At 44.7% G+C, this 17586-nt stretch overlaps 12 protein-coding genes across 12 annotated transcripts; 6 read left to right on the forward strand and 6 right to left on the reverse strand.

Annotated features, from left to right (window-relative positions):
- Positions 1-104: 104 nt before the first annotated feature.
- Positions 105-1916, forward strand: J056_004743 (DNA polymerase epsilon subunit B; the record flags this gene model as incomplete). Its single annotated transcript, XM_009269933.1, has 3 exons — positions 105-782; positions 830-1021; positions 1068-1916. The coding sequence occupies 3 exons, from the start codon at positions 105-107 to the stop codon at positions 1914-1916; spliced, it is 1719 nt and encodes a 572-aa protein (XP_009268208.1).
- Positions 1917-2123: 207 nt separating this feature from the next.
- Positions 2124-2975, forward strand: J056_004744 (uncharacterized protein; the record flags this gene model as incomplete). Its single annotated transcript, XM_009269934.1, has 2 exons — positions 2124-2371; positions 2426-2975. 2 exons carry the CDS (start codon positions 2124-2126, stop codon positions 2973-2975), a joined length of 798 nt encoding a protein of 265 aa, XP_009268209.1.
- A 783-nt stretch (positions 2976-3758) lies between these two features.
- Positions 3759-4238, forward strand: J056_004745 (SET domain-containing protein 7; the record flags this gene model as incomplete). Its single annotated transcript, XM_009269935.1, has 2 exons — positions 3759-3866; positions 3912-4238. The coding sequence occupies 2 exons, from the start codon at positions 3759-3761 to the stop codon at positions 4236-4238; spliced, it is 435 nt and encodes a 144-aa protein (XP_009268210.1).
- Positions 4239-4310: 72 nt separating this feature from the next.
- J056_004746 (uncharacterized protein) lies at positions 4311-5516 on the reverse strand (the record flags this gene model as incomplete). Its single annotated transcript, XM_009269936.1, has 2 exons — positions 4311-4521; positions 4573-5516. 2 exons carry the CDS (start codon positions 5514-5516, stop codon positions 4311-4313), a joined length of 1155 nt encoding a protein of 384 aa, XP_009268211.1.
- Positions 5517-5541: 25 nt separating this feature from the next.
- J056_004747 (Putative aminoacrylate hydrolase RutD) lies at positions 5542-6990 on the forward strand (the record flags this gene model as incomplete). Its single annotated transcript, XM_009269937.1, has 10 exons — positions 5542-5600; positions 5646-5918; positions 5969-6067; positions 6113-6212; positions 6260-6339; positions 6389-6464; positions 6514-6642; positions 6688-6724; positions 6777-6816; positions 6864-6990. 10 exons carry the CDS (start codon positions 5542-5544, stop codon positions 6988-6990), a joined length of 1020 nt encoding a protein of 339 aa, XP_009268212.1.
- Positions 6991-7254: 264 nt separating this feature from the next.
- Positions 7255-9152, reverse strand: J056_004748 (putative serine/threonine-protein kinase drkC; the record flags this gene model as incomplete). Its single annotated transcript, XM_009269938.1, has 2 exons — positions 7255-7399; positions 7447-9152. 2 exons carry the CDS (start codon positions 9150-9152, stop codon positions 7255-7257), a joined length of 1851 nt encoding a protein of 616 aa, XP_009268213.1.
- An 86-nt stretch (positions 9153-9238) lies between these two features.
- Positions 9239-9967, forward strand: J056_004749 (uncharacterized protein; the record flags this gene model as incomplete). Its single annotated transcript, XM_009269939.1, has 1 exon — positions 9239-9967. One exon carries the CDS (start codon positions 9239-9241, stop codon positions 9965-9967), a length of 729 nt encoding a protein of 242 aa, XP_009268214.1.
- An 89-nt stretch (positions 9968-10056) lies between these two features.
- On the reverse strand, positions 10057-11236 carry J056_004750 (Werner Syndrome-like exonuclease; the record flags this gene model as incomplete). Its single annotated transcript, XM_009269940.1, has 2 exons — positions 10057-10077; positions 10121-11236. 2 exons carry the CDS (start codon positions 11234-11236, stop codon positions 10057-10059), a joined length of 1137 nt encoding a protein of 378 aa, XP_009268215.1.
- Positions 11237-11277: 41 nt separating this feature from the next.
- On the forward strand, positions 11278-13169 carry J056_004751 (uncharacterized protein; the record flags this gene model as incomplete). The annotated part of the gene is made up of 5 exons (XM_009269941.1): positions 11278-11760; positions 11810-11881; positions 11927-12540; positions 12589-12730; positions 12777-13169. 5 exons carry the CDS (start codon positions 11278-11280, stop codon positions 13167-13169), a joined length of 1704 nt encoding a protein of 567 aa, XP_009268216.1.
- Positions 13170-13322: 153 nt separating this feature from the next.
- On the reverse strand, positions 13323-14324 carry J056_004752 (uncharacterized protein; the record flags this gene model as incomplete). The annotated part of the gene is made up of 3 exons (XM_009269942.1): positions 13323-13693; positions 13749-13844; positions 13892-14324. The coding sequence occupies 3 exons, from the start codon at positions 14322-14324 to the stop codon at positions 13323-13325; spliced, it is 900 nt and encodes a 299-aa protein (XP_009268217.1).
- A 561-nt stretch (positions 14325-14885) lies between these two features.
- On the reverse strand, positions 14886-15941 carry J056_004753 (Alcohol dehydrogenase; the record flags this gene model as incomplete). Its single annotated transcript, XM_009269943.1, has 1 exon — positions 14886-15941. The coding sequence occupies one exon, from the start codon at positions 15939-15941 to the stop codon at positions 14886-14888; it is 1056 nt and encodes a 351-aa protein (XP_009268218.1).
- A 340-nt stretch (positions 15942-16281) lies between these two features.
- J056_004754 (uncharacterized protein) lies at positions 16282-17577 on the reverse strand (the record flags this gene model as incomplete). The annotated part of the gene is made up of 7 exons (XM_009269944.1): positions 16282-16380; positions 16428-16781; positions 16828-16944; positions 16995-17081; positions 17127-17338; positions 17386-17470; positions 17518-17577. The coding sequence occupies 7 exons, from the start codon at positions 17575-17577 to the stop codon at positions 16282-16284; spliced, it is 1014 nt and encodes a 337-aa protein (XP_009268219.1).
- Between the last annotated feature and the right edge of the window lie 9 nt (positions 17578-17586).

A 17586-nucleotide genomic window follows, 5' to 3' on the forward strand; every position in this document is an offset into this window, starting at 1 on the left:
TTCAATTTGTACAATTTTATTTATCAGCCGCCCTGGATTGATTTCGTGAAATGTTTGTCACTTGGTCGGGCTGAGACGCGTCTCAAAGCCTTGCAGATACGTCGATGAGCTCGAGCAGCGTAAATTCACGAGAAATAATTCTGAAAATATTCTCAAAGAAGCACTCACTCTCACTGACACCACAATCACTTGGATTTCTTCAGAATTTATCAGAAACTTATTCACTCAATTCAACGAATCTAGCAAGCATCGCTGATTCTCTAGCGCTGGCATATCTCAAGCAAGACGACTGCAGCTCCATTGTAGACGCAGATGTACTCAAGAAGGTATATCTCAATCTTCAGCTCAACTACGCAGGTGGAATATCCACGCTCGATAACGAAGACTACGTCAATGAGGATGAAATTGATCCAAGGAATTACTTAAAGATCGTAGACGCTTTCGATATTCCCAGGTACTCGTACGCTGTTGATAACAAATCCTTCGTAAAGCACAACACACACAGCATCGCTGCCCACCCATCCAGTCTCTCTCAATTATGGCTCGATAGGTACAACACTATCAAGCAAATCATTCTCCGCAACGAGTTCTTCTCCCCTCCTTCCACCGTCGCCGCCAACAACCACGATAGAGACAATTACATGAAAATTACTTCCACCAAGAACCTTCTCGGTAGACACAATCACCGCTTTATGCTCTTTGGTATGCTTTCACAGACTACTGATGGCAGACACGCCCTCCAAGATCCAGATGGTGTCGTTGTGCTGGATTTGAGTGATGCTGTGAGTTGTTTTAGTGCTCTCTACCTTCTCCTAACTCACTTGAATAGGTTCCTGGTGAAGGCTTGTTCACTGAAGGCTCTTTTGTTCTCGTAGATGGAGTTTATGAGCTGCTCACAGATGAACCCATCTTCAAAACATATGGTATAGGCCATCCTCCATCTGAAAAACGTTCGTCGTCACAAGATGTGCATGGTCATATTGATTTCCTAGGTCTTGGCGGTATTTCACTTAAAGACCAAGTGGGTTGACGCGCGTTACAATGAGAATCCGCTAACACCACCCAAGAAACTTTACAACAGAATAGAAAAAAGCTTAGATCACATAGGCTTTATAGTGTTATCCGACGTATGGCTCAATGAGCTCTCTACACAGACATCACTCAGGCGTTTATTTGAAGGCTACAACAGCGCTTTTAACGACTTCAGACCACTAATGTTCATTTTTTGCGGCAATTTCTCCTCACAGCCCATCACCTCTTCTCGTGACATCCGCGAATATCACGACTCGTTCAATAAGCTAGCCGACATAATATGCGAATACCCATTGTTAGCACAGCACTCAACATTCGTCTTTGTTCCCGGTCCCAACGATCCATGGAGCTCAGGCACAACGACTACACTCCCTCGCAAGCGCATACCCACAACATTCACGCGCACATTCGAAGCTAAAGTGAGTAGGACGTATTTCACCAGCAATCCAACTCGTATACGCTACTTCAGCCAGGAAATAGTGGTATGTCGCGACGATGCCATGTCGCGGATATTGCGCAACAATGTCAAAGTGAAGGAGGAGAATGGAGAGGATGGGGAGGATATGGATGTCAAGCTGAAAAAGTTTCTCGTACAGACCGTGATTGATCAGGCACATCTAAGTCCATTCACCATCAATACTCGTCCAGTGCTATGGGAATACGATCATACATTGCGATTGTATCCTATACCCACCTCACTCATCCTCGCTGATAAGTATGACAGATATGAGTTGAAGTATGAGGGTTGTAGAGTGTTTAATCCTGGCTCTTTCTCATTCGGTATGCTTGGAAGCGATACTAGCAACAGCAAACCCAGGTTGTGGAGTGTGTATAGACCATGGAACCAAGAAGTTGAATACTCTGAGTTGCCCGGGGAGGAGTAATTGAAGTTAGTGGTGATGCATTCACTGCACATCCATCGCGATTAGCCAGACTATTTATTCATGTATACCCCTATAAACATTACTGCACTTATGCATTCATCACGCCTGACTATTTTCACTACCCTCTTCTAACGCAACCCTCGTTTTGGTGCATAAATCGCTTATCGCATCCGTAACGTCATCAACTGCGACCGACAAAACGAGAAAATGGAGAAATTGCCAGTAGAGCTACTTTGCACGCTTTTAGAGTACTCAGGAGCCCTAGGGCTTACCTGTCGCCACCTAAATCGTCTCAGCAAGGACCTTAGCATAGTGCATATCGCGGGTCCGAATCCTCCGAATCTCGCACACTTCAACATGGATGGCAAGGGGATGTATGAAATAATGGATAATGAGAAATTTGAGCGAGATCTGGCAGTTATTTCTGCTGACAGCCTACAAGCATCGAGTGTGAGGTGAGTATTGGATTGTGTGAAAAAGCGTGCGGGTCTTTGACGAGCGATGTGCAGGCAAATAAGATACAGAGATACAGATAGCGTCAATGAGCGTGTACTAGAGCACCTCAAAAACCTACCTAACCTTACCACGGTGATTATACAATGCACTAGTGTGCTATCGATGAGTGTGCTGCGCAGGATGCGGAGGCTGCACACTCTGAATGTGAATTCGATAGTATCCGCTAAAGATATCCCCATAAACGACATTCTCAATCAGTGCCCTGCGCTCAACACACTCACCGTCGATATGATGTTTTACAAGCATTACAGCGAGAACAACCTCAACCAATTGGATGGAGTGATGGTGGGAAATCATCCAGTGCAGACTGTCGTGCTTAGACATAAGCTGTGCGGCAAGTGCTACTGCGCGCACAATCACAATCCATTCGATCTCGTGGCGGTTTACTTGCCTACTTGCACTACGAAATCTCTTAGCAACAAGCCACTAGTCTCCTTAGTCAGAGTACACAGCCGGAGCACTCTCGTCGATGTGCTAGCCCGTGCTTATGGCTGGGAAAGGGAGGAGTGTGCAGTAGAGGAGGAGTTGGCCAAGGCACTGTAGTGGATTTTCGTCCATTATCTCATCCGCTTCTTCCTATCTCGCTCATATCCCCCTCGCGCCCTTTTTTCATCGTTGATTTCGTTAAATTTTGGCAACAAACAAAGCAAATTTCATCGTGTATTAAATTGATTCATTCATTCAGTTTTTGCTGTTTGTGCGTACCCTTGACGCATCCGCTAGCACAAATGATATTGTGTGCATATGTTCGATTTTCAGAGTAGTTTTTCACCTCTGTTTCTGGAGGTGGTCTGGAGAACCTGAGCCTCGATATAGATACTTCGCATAATACAATACATGCATTATTACAGTTACTGGTAAATTATGTCTTAATTTAGTCTTAGTTCTCAACTAATTCGTCGCCGGGTCACCCAATTATTCCATGGCTTGGACGAAGCTTAAATGTGTGTCTTGACACGGCTTTGAATTTTAAGCAGGTCTAATCTAGCTCCTTTCCTGAACATAAATTTATGCATTCGTCCTCAGCTGGATTTGATCTGCTTATACCGAGTCGATCTTCTCTCACTTAATCTCAATTCCCCTAAATTCTTCAATTCTAGCAAAAATCTCATGTATGGAACACATTTTGCGACGCTTGTTTGGATTTTTACACCAAAAAGTATTGCGATGTGGCTTTTCAGATACCGCGAAGATGGCGTCAGAGGGGGATAATTGTAAATACAGCTATAATACGGATGTAAGAAGGGGGCGCAGCAGTAATAAAAGCAGTTGCTAAAGTACTCATCCTAGCAACCGATCGAAAGTCCACACTTAAACTCGCACAAGATGCGAATTATTTCAACACCAGACAAAGGCAGGGGAGTATTCGCATCGCAGCCCATCAAAATCGGGGAGGTAGTTGAGATATCCCCCGTTCTCTTATTCACGAAGGAGGTGAGAAGATGCTTATCGCTCAATGCTAAGGCTAACACTATTCAGGAATACACGCAGCATGGACAGCACACAGCGCTCGATGACTATACCTTCGTGTGGCCAGATCGGAGTGGGAGGATGGGATTGGCGATGGGGATCGGATCTATGTTCAACCACCACAAACAGCCTAATGTGAGTTATAGCATTAACACTCATACGCTCACAATCACATTCAAAACAACACGCCATATAAATATCAACGATGAGTTATGCATTTCTTACGGCCCTGAATCTAAATTGTGGTGGAGGAATACTCAAGTGGATGATGATGAGGATGATCAAGTTAAGGATATGAGCGAATTAGATCTCTTGCAATGTGATTATGGTAGTTAATGTTATTGTTTTGAGTGTGTGTGCGTACGTGGATTTCATTTATTTATTTGGGTATCCTTTGTTTTACTTTGTTTAATTTGATGCTTTATGCTGCGTACTGGTCAACCTCTCCCGTTCGTCATCATCATCTGCCTCGCCTATATCGAATATAGCGTCATTCGAGCCACTCTCTACGGCTTGATCGCGCATGTTTAGCTCGTCATACTCCATCACTCTGCCTGTCGATGGATCGATTGGCTGGTTGGAGCTTGTGACTTGTTTGTATTTGATGTAGTTGTAGACACTTGATTATACTTGTTAGCATGTGTAATAAAAGCAAAACACAAGAACCCACCAAATACCCAAAATAGTGATACACATTCCTGTCACGTTTATTGGGGTTAGAGTGTCACCAAAAATAGCCGAGCTAATGAATATTGTGAGAAGCTCCTTAAATATTCCTGCGATAGACATGGTGATGATAGATGAGCGCTCTATCAGCTTGAACTCGGATAGCACCATACCGAAAGCGAGAAAACCAGGTGAGATGATCATCAAGCAGGATTTTAGTGAGTGGAGTGCACCAAATTGGAAGTAATCACTGTGGAAGATATCCCACCAACTCTCAAATATGACGCTGAGTAGAATTAGACATGCGAACATGACAGGCGCGAGGAAATAAAGAATGATGAGAGGATTCTTCAGTCCATACTTCTGTTTCTGAAGAAGGATTTGAGTGAGAGACCAACGCAAACCACCCGCGGCTGTAGCGGACATGACTTGAATAGCGCCAGAAAGGACGAAAGAAGTTTCAGCGCTGACCATCAACACCACACCGATAGCTATAATGACGATAATCACAGCCATTGATAGCGATGGTCTCTCCAATTTGAACAGGAAAGCGAAGAAAAGGACCCAGATGAGTGAAGAGGACTTGCACATCGTGTAGAAAGTGAGAGTGATCGACTTAAGTGATAAGTTGCTTAAGCCAATGTCTAAAGCTGTAGCTAGAGCGCAAGGTATAATTCTCTTGCTATAATCTAATAGTGTCATAGGTTCGTTCGTTTTAAGTGCGGGGAATATCTTCAGACCGATAAAGGAGAGGATCCACTGCATGAGCATGTGCCAGCTGGTCATGAATAGCGGGAAAGGGAAGCTGGACTGGCTGACGGAGAAGATCCACTTGTTGTAGACAGACAGGCTGAATGCGAACGTGTACCAAAGTGAGATGTAAATGAGATTAATGAGCGCATGCCTGAAGTACCAGCTTCTTTTATCGTCTTGATTTTCCAAAGGCATCGTTGTCAGCAATCAACGAGCACTTATGACAGAACACCCGATCAAGCATGGAGACTTAGAGCTGGAGAACGCCGACGAGTATCCGTGGGTTTCTCGTAGAGTGCAATATACCCACTCACATACTCTCAGCACCATTTTCACCACGGAAACAAGGCTCAGGAGAGGATTGTGTCCGGTGACGCAAAATAAACTGAATCCCGCTGAATCCCACCAGCTCTACTACGAAGTACACGGCTCAGCTGATCCACAAGCTGAGAAGTTGGTATTCATTATGGGTTTGAATGGTAGTTGCTTCGGCTGGTCCAAACAGATCAACAACCTCGCACTCACAGGGAAATATCAGCTGCTAGCCTTCGATAATAGAGCAGTTGGTCACTCAACTGGTCCCAGAGGTCCTTACAGGTTGGCGTTGCTCCTCCTCAGCCACGTGCACTCCTCTCACACAATTCCAGCACTAGCGGTATGGCAGAGGATGTCATAGTCCTTCTTGACCTACTGGGATGGACAAACAGCCGCTCTCTTCACTTAGTTGGAGTTAGTATGGGTGGTATGTAAGTCGTGTCTTCAATTCCAATCCGAAGCTCAATTTCTCTTAGGATTTCACTTGAGCTGTGCCATAGAATCCACGAACGTATCGCGTCTCTCACTCTCGCAGTCACTAGCAGAGGCTATGGCCCTTTCTGGAATCTACCATCGGTACGTCATCGATAAGCATGTCTGCTGTCGTTGTAACATCACCGCAGTGGAGAGGTATCTACACCCTCATGTCCTTCTTCACTATCAGTGATAGCGAAAAACTCATTCAGTCGTACCTAGAACTAGTGTAGGTATTGTACTTCACTCTTTGCAACCGGCTTAGACTTGCTACCCAGATTCCCTATCCATTGGCTCGCTGAGATACGCGAGAATGACAGCCTTAAACGCACAAATAGAGAATGTGAAAGAGATGTGCGAGGGACCTTGAAAAAAGGTGTCAACCTACTCACACGCCCAACAGCACATGATCGAAAGAGCCAAATACTCTAGAGAACAAGATCCCTTCGGTGCCATCTCTCAAATGTATGCTGCCTTAGGACACAGCGTGTCTCCAGCCAGAATGAAGTTGATTGATCACAATATACCAAAGGTGAGTAGTGAGTTTCGGGGGGAAGGTAGTTGACCTGTGCTATAGATAACTATCGTATCTGGAGATGAAGATTATCTAGTTGGTGAGTTTAGATGTATTTTTCTGTCTAACTCCCGCCTAATCACTCTCCCTAGACATATCATGTTCAGTTGATCTCAAGAAACACTTGCCAAGGTGGGAATGGTTGGACATTAGCTAAGTAGCAGCTAACCCGCAAACAGTGCAACATACACTGTATTTGAAAATACAGGCCACGGTCTCATCGGTCAGCGTCCCTTCAGATTCAACAAGCTCATCGAGGACACTGTCGCAGAAGGGTCTGAAATAGTTGGCAGGAAAGCCAGGTAGACCTTCGCTTAAGGAAATAAACACCTTCACTCACTCTACCGCTTACTCATTTCATCACGAAAAATTACGCACATACAAGCTATTCACGTGACACGATCCTTTATTGTTAGACATCTATATAGAAATATAAATACTTGATATACCTCCGTCAATAGCTAGAGATAAGCTAGATAGTGAGAAGAAGTGTATTACTTTAGATGCTTATATGCAATCAATGCAGTTGTTTTGATATATGTGATTCACTGAGCCACTTTTATGCCATGTTTATGCGGTATTCTTGATAATTGCGTCTAATTCCTGCACTACTTCTGTAGCACTTGGGCGGTGTTTACCATCTTGCACCCACATACGTTCGATGAGGTCAAGAACATCACCACCCCACTGCCTCTTGAACTGATTCAGAGACGGTCTGAGTGTGTTGCATTAGATATATCACAAAACAAAAGCTCAACGCACCTTTTATGCTTTTGTCCTACCTGATCATAGATGAAATGCTCATTTTGACCTTCCCAGGGATAGCATTTTTTAGTACTATGCCACTGCAATATCTCCCAATACACGAGAGCAGTAGCAAAAATATCAACTGAGGCAGTATACGAAGGCTTAGCCGACCACAACTCAGGAGCCTGCCAGTTGACAGTGCCGACTAGAGACTGGATCATAGATCTGGTACTCTGCTTCACTCTTGCCAGACCGAAATCATTTAACTTAGCTCTACCATTATCGTCTATCAACACATTACTCGACTTCATATCACGATGTATGACTTGCGGCTTGCATGTGATATGTAGATACTCCAGCCCTCTGGCAATGTCAAGCATAATAAGTAAGGCTTTCTTGTTCGTTGGGGGTGGATTGTTGCGGAGGTAGTCGAACAAATCGCCATTCTTGCATAATTCACTGATCAGCATCACTGGTGCACCATTTCCAGGCACTGAGACGCCTATAAACTTGACAATATTGGGATGATTTAATTTTGACAGTACTTGAAGTTCTCTGATATCCATCTCGGTTAATTCTCCACGTATATCTGCCACTGCGCACTTTTTCTTGCGGATTGATCCTACGTAAACATCTTTGAAACCACCAGAACCTATTCTTTCTTTCTTTTCCACTATCGTAGCCTTGATTTCCTTATTGACTAATCCAAGTTCCTGTAAATCCAACGCCAGTCCTTCGCTAGTATTGCTCGAACGATGACCTGGTTTGGGAGTAGCTTTAGAGACATCGGTGGTGTCACTCTGGCGAGCTGTAACAGTGCTTGAAAGGTCTGACAGCACAGCGCGTGTAGGTTTCGTACCTCGACCTTGGCGAGAGCGTTTTTTCTGTGGTTTGGGTGTGTGCAGGTCGCTATCGATGCTGGCGTTCTCCTCGAAATCCGACACAGCAGTGGTAGAGCTGATTTCTGAAGCGGATGATACGGGAACACTATGCATATCCTCCTTATGCAACAGAAGTAATTCAATCAGATCATCTTTAGTGTGGTGTTTTGAATGCTCTATCCCTGAGACATTGCACATTTGTTCCAGTTGTCGCTTCAGATACCGTTTCAGAGATGATACGGTCTCATCGCGCATATCCACGTCTATATCCGTATCGCTAACGTCATCGGATTGGCGGACGCCGCGCATATCTCTATTCTCAGCATCGCTAGAGTGATTGCTAGAGCTTGCGGTAGCGGCAGAATCTTTCTCGCTATCTGCTATGCTCATTAGGGACACGCTCTTTGCAAAGTCCTCGTCGGGTGTATGTGATGAGTCAATTGAGATTGTACGCGTGCGCAACTGATATCTATTCTGAGGCTGGGAGGAGTTGTTGAGAGACTCCACGCTTATTTTGTTCATGGCCTTGCGCTTGGCTGCGCGTGTGCGCTTTGCAGTTGCACCTGAGCTTTGGGAGTTAACGTTGCTAACGCTGAGGGGCTTGGTTGAGTATCCATCTTCGTATTCGTCTTCGGAAGAGAGACTGACGGGATGAACACAGCGCCTGTCTCTGAGCCCGTCTTTCTCGAGGAGTATCTCGATTAGCATTTCCTTGGTACACGCGCGCAGATCACCGCAGTCTGAGCCCTCAGTCGCACTCGCCGTGAGCATTTCCAGCAGATCAGCCTTCCTGCACCGCCTCAGCTGATCCTCATGTGATTTCGTTGACATCGTTGACATCGTTGTCGCTGTGTAACCTCTTATAGACACCCCACCAAGTGCCCAAAAAGTTGTGGCGCGTTTCCAACCTCTCTAGAATACAGCCGATGCAGACGCGTGATAATCTCATCAGCTTCTCTCCCGTCGACTTCACGCCGCCGCCGCTGCCTATCCGTAGCGGCGGAAGTGGGAATGTAGGGGGCGTAGGAAGCGCAGCGGATACAGCGGGTACAACAGACACCGCTAGCAACAGAAGAAACAGCATCACGCCTCCTCCACCTCCCCTCCCACTCAGGAAAGGGAGCGGTAGCAGCACGTCGAGCATCCATGCCACCGCTAGTGCACTCAGCAGACCTCAGCCAGCTACACCTGCGCCAGCGAGTAAAGTAAAATCAAGCATACCCATTATGCCCCCGCCTGCGCGTATCAATAGCCCCGGAAGCAGTCTGCGCGGAGGACCTAGTAATACGTCACTAAATAGAATAACCGAACGGAGTCGATCGGGCAGTGTAAATAGCACATCTAGCACACCACAATCAATACGCAATTCTCCTGCTCCTAGCTCGATATTCAAATTGACGCAGCCGACTCCTATCGACAAAATCCGCTATCAGAGTCTGTATAACAGACTTATGGAAAGGCAAAGTAAGGCAAGCGATAGGGGTGCGTTGGATGTCAGAATAGTGAGAAGAGTTTGGAAAGCTTCAAAATTAGATAATGTATACTTGGACACTCTCTACAACAACTGCAACACACCAAACAAAGAAATGGATGCAAATACATTCACCAAATCATTAGCCACTATAGATTCGGAGCTGAGACGACGCAAGTCATAGCTAAAACTAATCAATTAACGACCCAACGTCTTCATACCACGCCTTTCGAACATTCTCATTCAAGTACCGTAAATCACTATTTAATCTATTCAGCATTGCATCCGAATATCCTTCTTTAGTGAGTAAAAGCGCCTCTGTGACGTATATAGCGACTGTGATTTGAGCTAGTGGCTTCTCTGGGCGTAAACTCTTGCGCGTGTCATCTAATGATAGCTCGTCATGGAAGTATGCCTTGATAGCTTTAAGATGTCTTGGTTGTAGCGATGTAATGCGAGTACCTTCCCGTTCTATTGATCTGTTAGCCGTGTTATACTTTACTTTGTTCGAAATTGAGTTCCTGATGTGGGTATCTGAAGTGGTAGGTATAGGCTTGGTATTGTTTGCAGCGTTGTTTGGTGTCTCTTTAATTAAACCAGTTTCGTAGTCCTTTTCTACTAAGAAATTGCTATAATCGGTATCTTTGGATTGTTCTGATAATCGTTTATACATCTGATAGCCAGCGTAAACATCATTAGCCGCATATTCTATCTGCTTCCAGTCAAGAAAAGACTCCCAATCACCAACTCTCTCATTTCCTTTATCCAGTCGCTGTTTCAACACATACTCTGTCAATTTGTCCAGTGATATCAACACTTTATTCGTGCCCAGATCTTCGGCGTGGATAGATTTAGCGAGGAAAGTCAACTCCAGCAACCCTTTACACTGTACCTTGTAGTCATTGAAGAATTTGCGACCATCGTTGCCAATATTGACACCAAATTTAATAATGTCTTTGTTTGTGAGAAGTTTGATTAGCTCTTGAGGTAATTTTGGCATGTGGTAGAGGTGTAGGATAACAATAAGCTTATCATCACATAGCTGTGCTTTGTCAGCTTTGCGTGGCTCAATGGCCACACTCACCTGTACAAGTGCTGTGGGACGTTGACGTGCGTTCTTACGGAAATCGACTTTCCACTCCATATCAAAACCTACAGGACCTCTAAGGAGGGAAATTAGATCATCAGCTTCTTCCAAAGAGCGCGTGTAGGCAATCCCTGGTGCTTTGAGACCTTTGTTTGAGAAACTCGGTGGACGTGTGTAAGAGTAGAGAGGGAGGGGAGTGACTGAGGGTTTAATTGGTGGTTTACTGGCCTTTCTAGGAGTACTCTGTAGCGTCTTGTTGCGGTAATCAGCGGGTGGGTTTGGGTTTGGAGGTGTAGTAGCCACACCAGTAAAACCACCAGTCAAATCTATAATTTTATCATTTGATAGTCTTCTTATTAAATTCATATTCCTAGTGAGCATCACAATGCGGTAGATAACCAACGACGATGATCTCAGTTGAAGAGACTATTAATTTAATAGAGAACATTAGAAATCAGCCTAATGACAGCAATTTACTTGAAGCACTTAGAGTTCTAGTTGCTGTCGACTACACAACGGCTCTATTCTCCACTATCACTCAATCTGTGCTGATATCCAGCCATATTAAATATACTGAGAAGATCACCTTCTTCAAGTCCCTCACTGAATTCAAATTATCAAGTGGATTCAACTTGATTGGCTTGCTCGATTCTGTCTCCAGCTTCAACCAGCCTCCTTCACTCAAATTCTCCTATTTTGCCGGTGTTCTTTTGGCTGTGCAGTCTGACAACTTAAAGCTTAGAATTGAATGTGAAAATGCTCTTATTTGCGAGCTTGAAGATAGCCTACTGCTTGAGAAAGTTGCTATCAATGACGACACTTATCTTCAAGCCCTAATCTCTATTCTCCCACATATACCCTCATCAAAGCTCAGATTGATGGATACCAAGGTGTGCACATTCCTTGGAGCTTCTTACCAGTAATGTTTACTCAACACAGCCTCTAACGATCCTCTTTGCGAAAATCCTCTTTGATTCACTTAGCGTTGACAGCCTGGATGGCTCGATCGAGGTGGGCAGGAGTATCTAATATTACACCTGCTCTAACATCTATCAGACTAAGTGCACGGAAATGCAACAAAGAACTCATTATCCCAGCATATCGTCCATATCACAAACTCTCACTCGTTTGTTCACACTCCGGTCACGTCAGGATAGTTCGGAATTGGAACAAGTACTAAGCACTCTGCTAGCTCTAGTATCTCAGAACGAGAGGATGCGACTACAGTCTGAATCAACGGAAATGTCCATCAATACTCAAGTAATGTCTCACTTTAAAATACTCTTATACACCTCAATTACCATTCTATACGGGACTATCACACATTTAGCCACATCGAATGGCTTTGAGTGTGTTGAGGGGGTTGAATATGATCTACCCCTTGCCACACTACGCATTATGTCCAGATTGGCAATCATCAACAGCATACTAAATCCAGATGGAGAGTTGCGACAGTGGAGGAGCATCAACATGCTTTGCGTAGACATGATAAATGCACAGAAAGACGTCAAACAATCTGAGCAGGTATTAGATATGCTTGTCGCTGAAACCACCCTCGATAACTACAAACACCTATCGAAAGTCAACCATCTGTTTCATATTGCAGAATTTGTTGTTTTGAACTGCACAGTGGAGTTCGCAGTAGCTATACTTCTACCTGTATGTGATAGGTAGGTGATATTATACAGCAATTCGTAACTACTAACGTAGTTCCAAAGATATCTGGAGGATAGCACCGACATGGTTACTTTCGAGAATGCGCACTCAGTCACGCTTACTCTCTTCGCCGGGGTCAAACCTAATGCATTGGACCAAGTATTGGTAGCTAGAGTGATGAGCTACAGCATCACGCTCCTAAAAGTGAGATCAATCCTAAATAGCCAGCTAAGTTGACCACATGATTAAGGTTATGCGCATCTTATCACAGGAGCAATTTAGATTGGCGTATCAAAGTGTCATTAAGAAGGTATCTGCTCATTCGACAGATCTGACACAATGGTGCATTGACGGTTTGCTTGACTCGTATAAGAGCGTGGAAGAGGATCAAAAAATCAAGATAGCGTACACCCTGCCTACGCTACTGCCACTTATTAACCATCACCTACTCGATAGCTTCCTTGTATCACTAGAACGTCTTCTCAGCAGTCATTGGATTGCAGAGAACCGTGAAGATCTCCTCACTCTCACTTACAAATCAATTAAGCTGACAGGAGATGAGAGTAACCTCTTAAAATGTCTAAATTGGTGGGGTGATTACACATCCCGAATCAAGAGCCTACCAATAAAGTCACGCCTGTAAGCTTCATATTGCACACGTGCAAGTATAACTGTATCATTATATCAGCCCTACAAAACATAAATTCATAATGAGAAAACAAGTCAATGTAAAACCCAGACAAAGATGATGTGAAACAAGTGAAGAAAGACGAACACTCTTGGACGTGAAAAGCTTTTAGACATAAGGAGGACCCATAATCTTACGCATTTGATTGATAGTAAAATCGACAACGAGGAGAAGAATACCACCACCTGGTCCCAATCTAGTAGCCTTTGGTATGAATCCTTTGAACAACGCCTTTACACCTTCTTCTCTAGCGACCAGCAATAGAGATGGATATGTCCAATTGTATTTTGGTACTACTCCAGGTACCTTCACGGTACCCTGTATACGACTTTTAACAACGTCGAATGGAGTGTTGAGCACTGTGCCGCACAGACCACCAATTGTACCCGCCGTAAAATTGTTGAAGAGGTTCGCCGAATTTGATTCTGCCTTTGGAAGCAAAGAGCGTACTTGGAAGATAACACCGAAGTAACCACCGTCTTGGGAATGAGCGTGGTTAGCAAGGAGTGAAAACTCAAGAAAAAAAAAACTCACTCCACCAGAAGTGTCTCCAGAAAGTAGCTTCCATGCCTGCGTACATACCCAAGACACCATCGCTCTTGACGGTATGTTTGATTACATCGAGTGGACCTGTAGGGAGAAATTAGAATAATACTGCGTGCACACAGCAAACACACCCTTGAAAGTGCTTGTCTTGTCCTGCAACCGAATCTTAATCAACTCAAATGGAGTAACGACGAATGATTCGGTAGCACCCGCACTGCATCCGGTAGCCAAAGAAAGACCCTGTGTCATCTCACTAACGCCAGCCAAAGACTTGTAAGTCTTTCCCCAGTAGTCATTCGCCGCGAACTTTACCGCTCTCTTCGGAGCTTCAAGGGTCAATGGAGCAGCGAGACCTCTGTACAATTTAGAGAAACCTTCGCTCTTTGCGATTTCCGACAACATCTTCACCATCCCTTGGCTTTTGCCTGCTTCGAGCTGCATTCTCGTCTTTGCAATATCAGTCGGATACATGGTCAGTATTTCAACAACACCGCCAATCGCTCCTGCTAAAGGCATAGACCAGCCTGGTAGAGGTGCTGGAGATGGGGATTTTTTCTGTTCCATTATTTTGGTCCGAATGAAGCTAAAGCAAGCGACTAGGGACACCGTTTATCAATTTTACACTTATCCGATGACCACGGCCGTTGAGTGAGCAAGGCCGGTGATGGGCGGAAATGGGCGTGGTGAGTAAACGTTTCTGTTCTAATCACCTGCCAGCTTGTGTTTTAGTGTGTTTAGTCTCCACGTGATTTAGGTCATTCGGCGAAGATTGATAACGTTGTGGGGTAATTAATTCTCATTATAATTCTAGACTTGTATTTGTACTGCCCTGTTTACGTCTTGTAGTCTTGTGAGCTGCTTTATCTTTCGCATCCGATACTCCGAAAAGTTAGACGAAACTCAAACTCATATGATTCACTTTGTGTGCAGTTTCTGAAGAGGATTAGGAACGCGCTAATTTCCGATAATTCATTGCGTAGATACTGTATCGCAACTTCAAAGCTAACCCTCCATATCATCATGTCTCCGTTCCTGTCACATAATCAGCGCACTCTCCAACACCCATTTGCAGCGCATAATGTCACATTAATTCATACATAATTTCATCAAACAATCATTATCCCTTTATTTGCCAACGAGGTGCTCTACTTTGGCCTGTGCGCGGGAGAGACCAGCCTTTCCAATTTGAGAGAGGATGGTGCCAGTATCTTTTTCATCCTTGAAGTAGATGTAGCCGAGCATTTCAGAGCCGTCGTTGTATCTCTTGTTTTTGTTTGCACCTTCCAAAGTCTGGACATCCTCAGCACTCAATGCAACAACAGACTCAAAGTTCTCCTTGATTCTTGAAACTGTCTTTGGGATTGGTGAAATGTTCTTCGCAAGAAGGAACGAAAGCGCTATTCCGTGGTTAGAAGTTTGGTATTTCTGCGCCAAAGCCTTCACAGCTGGATCTTCTACAACTTCAGCGTTCGAGCCGTAGATGTGGTTCAAACCACCAAATGGACTGTAAGCAGTGACTTGGATGCCCTGTGATTGTGCGTACTTGACCAACTCAGGTTGTTGGTTGTAGACGTGTAATTCAACTTGGAGAGATGATGGTCTGATTTTTGCCGTCTTGAGGAGGTCTGCAATTTCCGACTTTGTGTAGTTGGAGATACCAATGTTCTTACATTTTTGTGGGACTTGGGTTTCCATTGCAGCCCACGTGTCCTTCTCCTCAACATTGTGGTCTTTGAGTGGGAAACCCTTGTCGTCTTGTGGGATTTGAGCGGATCCATCGTAGTTTGGTCCTGTTGCAAGGGCACCTGGCCAGTGAATCAAGTACAAGTCAAGGTACTCTAATTGGAGGTCCTCGAGAGTCTTGTTAAGTCCTCTGGTGACATTCTCTGGCTTCTTTGAGTTCAACCAGAGCTTCGAAGTGACAAAGATCTCGGAACGTGGAGTACCAGTTGCTTTGAGCCAACGTGTAATACCTTGACCGACCTCACGCTCGTTTTGGTAGATTGCAGCGGAGTCGATGTGACGGTAACCAGCTTCAAGTGCTGCATACACAAGGTCAGCAGCCTTCTCGTTTGGTAAGTTCCAGCATCCGTAACCGAGCTTAGGGATTCCGGCAGAGTTGGTGTCTGCGGCGGTTGCTGGGGCGTTAGCAAAGGCGATTCTTTCAGTTTGAATTGGCATCTTGATTGTTAGTGTGAGAGATGTGCGAGCGAATGACAGCACAATGTTGGAGGGACGAGATGTGGTGCGCTGATAATGATGTAATTAATAATAAATTACATCAAATATGTGTTGGAATTCACCAATAACAGCTAAAGCCGTGCTCAGCGTCTGCTAACGTGTTTGTGCGCGCTCAGAATGTGGTTATAAAAAGTGTGATTCACAAACCAAGGCACGAGATCCGAATATTAAAGACATTGTTTAGTTAGCTGCTTAATTGATAATTACTTCTATGTATTTCTATAATTCAAACGACTCGTACCGTTGGAGCTGCTTACAGTTTATGAATTATTGAATTAAGTCATGGATTGTGACTCTGCGCACGCGCTCTGACGCTCTCTTTGCTCTGATGCTTGATTTGTTCAGGTGACTTCTCGTCTGCGAAGAAGACCACACCGCACTGCACCTTGTCAGCTGATATTGTATCAATAGTATGTATGACCTCACCAGTTCTGAAAGGTCGCAGTAGCGCCTGGAGAATGTGAGTGCTTGTGCATTCAAATTTCCGTTATCCTCATCATCAAGGTTTATTTGCTGTGCATTAGCTTGTATGTGTTCAGGATTGGAAGAACGAGGCAATGTGACTATCCTTCTACCTATCACCCAGTTTGTAATAACGGTAGGAGCAGAAACGCTGTGCTTTTTTGCGATTAAACCTATTGTTGCGTCTTGGAGAAGCTGATTTTGCTGATCGTATAGCGCATTGGCGTTTCCAAATGGAGAATAACCCTCTACCACAATACCTTGGGATTTTGCAAACTCTACAAGTCTATGCTGCGGCAAACGTGGGTGTATTTCGACCTTGGAAGGTATAAGTATTTGCACTGACGTCACCAAAGCAACACACCTGCAGAATCGATGGTTTAACACGCGCGTATGAGAGCATATCGCTTAACTGATCTACTGTGAGGTTCGAGACTCCGATTGAGCGCACCTTCCCAGTCGACAGAAGATGTTCCATAGCCTGGGATGGTCTATGTAAAGTAAATCACGTCCCACTGACATCTTACGCACCTCCCATGTCTCGCGGTAAGGGACGCGGTCGTTGATAATAACGCCATGGTCATCTTGAGGGATGTTTGCCCGATTGTCAGCTGAGGGCTATAAATGTCAACATTGCATCACACGCTGAAGCTTCGAAACCACCTTGAAAGCAGCTGGCCAGTGGATGATGTATGCATCAAGATATTCTAGGCCTAATTCGGACAAAGATACATCAAGTGCTTTCTCCACGTCTTCCTTTCTGTGAGAGTTGTTGTAGAGCTTCGATAATACGAAGATATCAGAGCGCGGTGTTTGCGTATCATCCATGAACCGCCTGATAGCAACTCCGCAGGCAGCCTCATTCAAGTAAATCGCTGAGGCTGCCTGTGAGTTTGGACTGAGGAGAGAACTGCAGACCTACAAGCACAATCGATGCCTCTGTATCCACTCTTGAGTGCCTCGTAAACAGCAAATTCTGTTCTGTCGCCCAGTTCCCATGTGCCAAGCTAGGGCCGAGTGAGAAGTGAGATCATTGAAAATTAAGCTATCCTACTTGTAGCAGTGGGATTTGTACGCCGTTGTTGAGCGTCTCTGTGTGATTTGCAAGAGTCATTGATATATT

The sequence above is a fragment of the Wallemia ichthyophaga genome, assembly GCF_000400465.1.
Source record: "Wallemia ichthyophaga EXF-994 unplaced genomic scaffold scaffold9, whole genome shotgun sequence".
Taxonomy (NCBI): Eukaryota; Fungi; Basidiomycota; class Wallemiomycetes; order Wallemiales; family Wallemiaceae; genus Wallemia; species Wallemia ichthyophaga.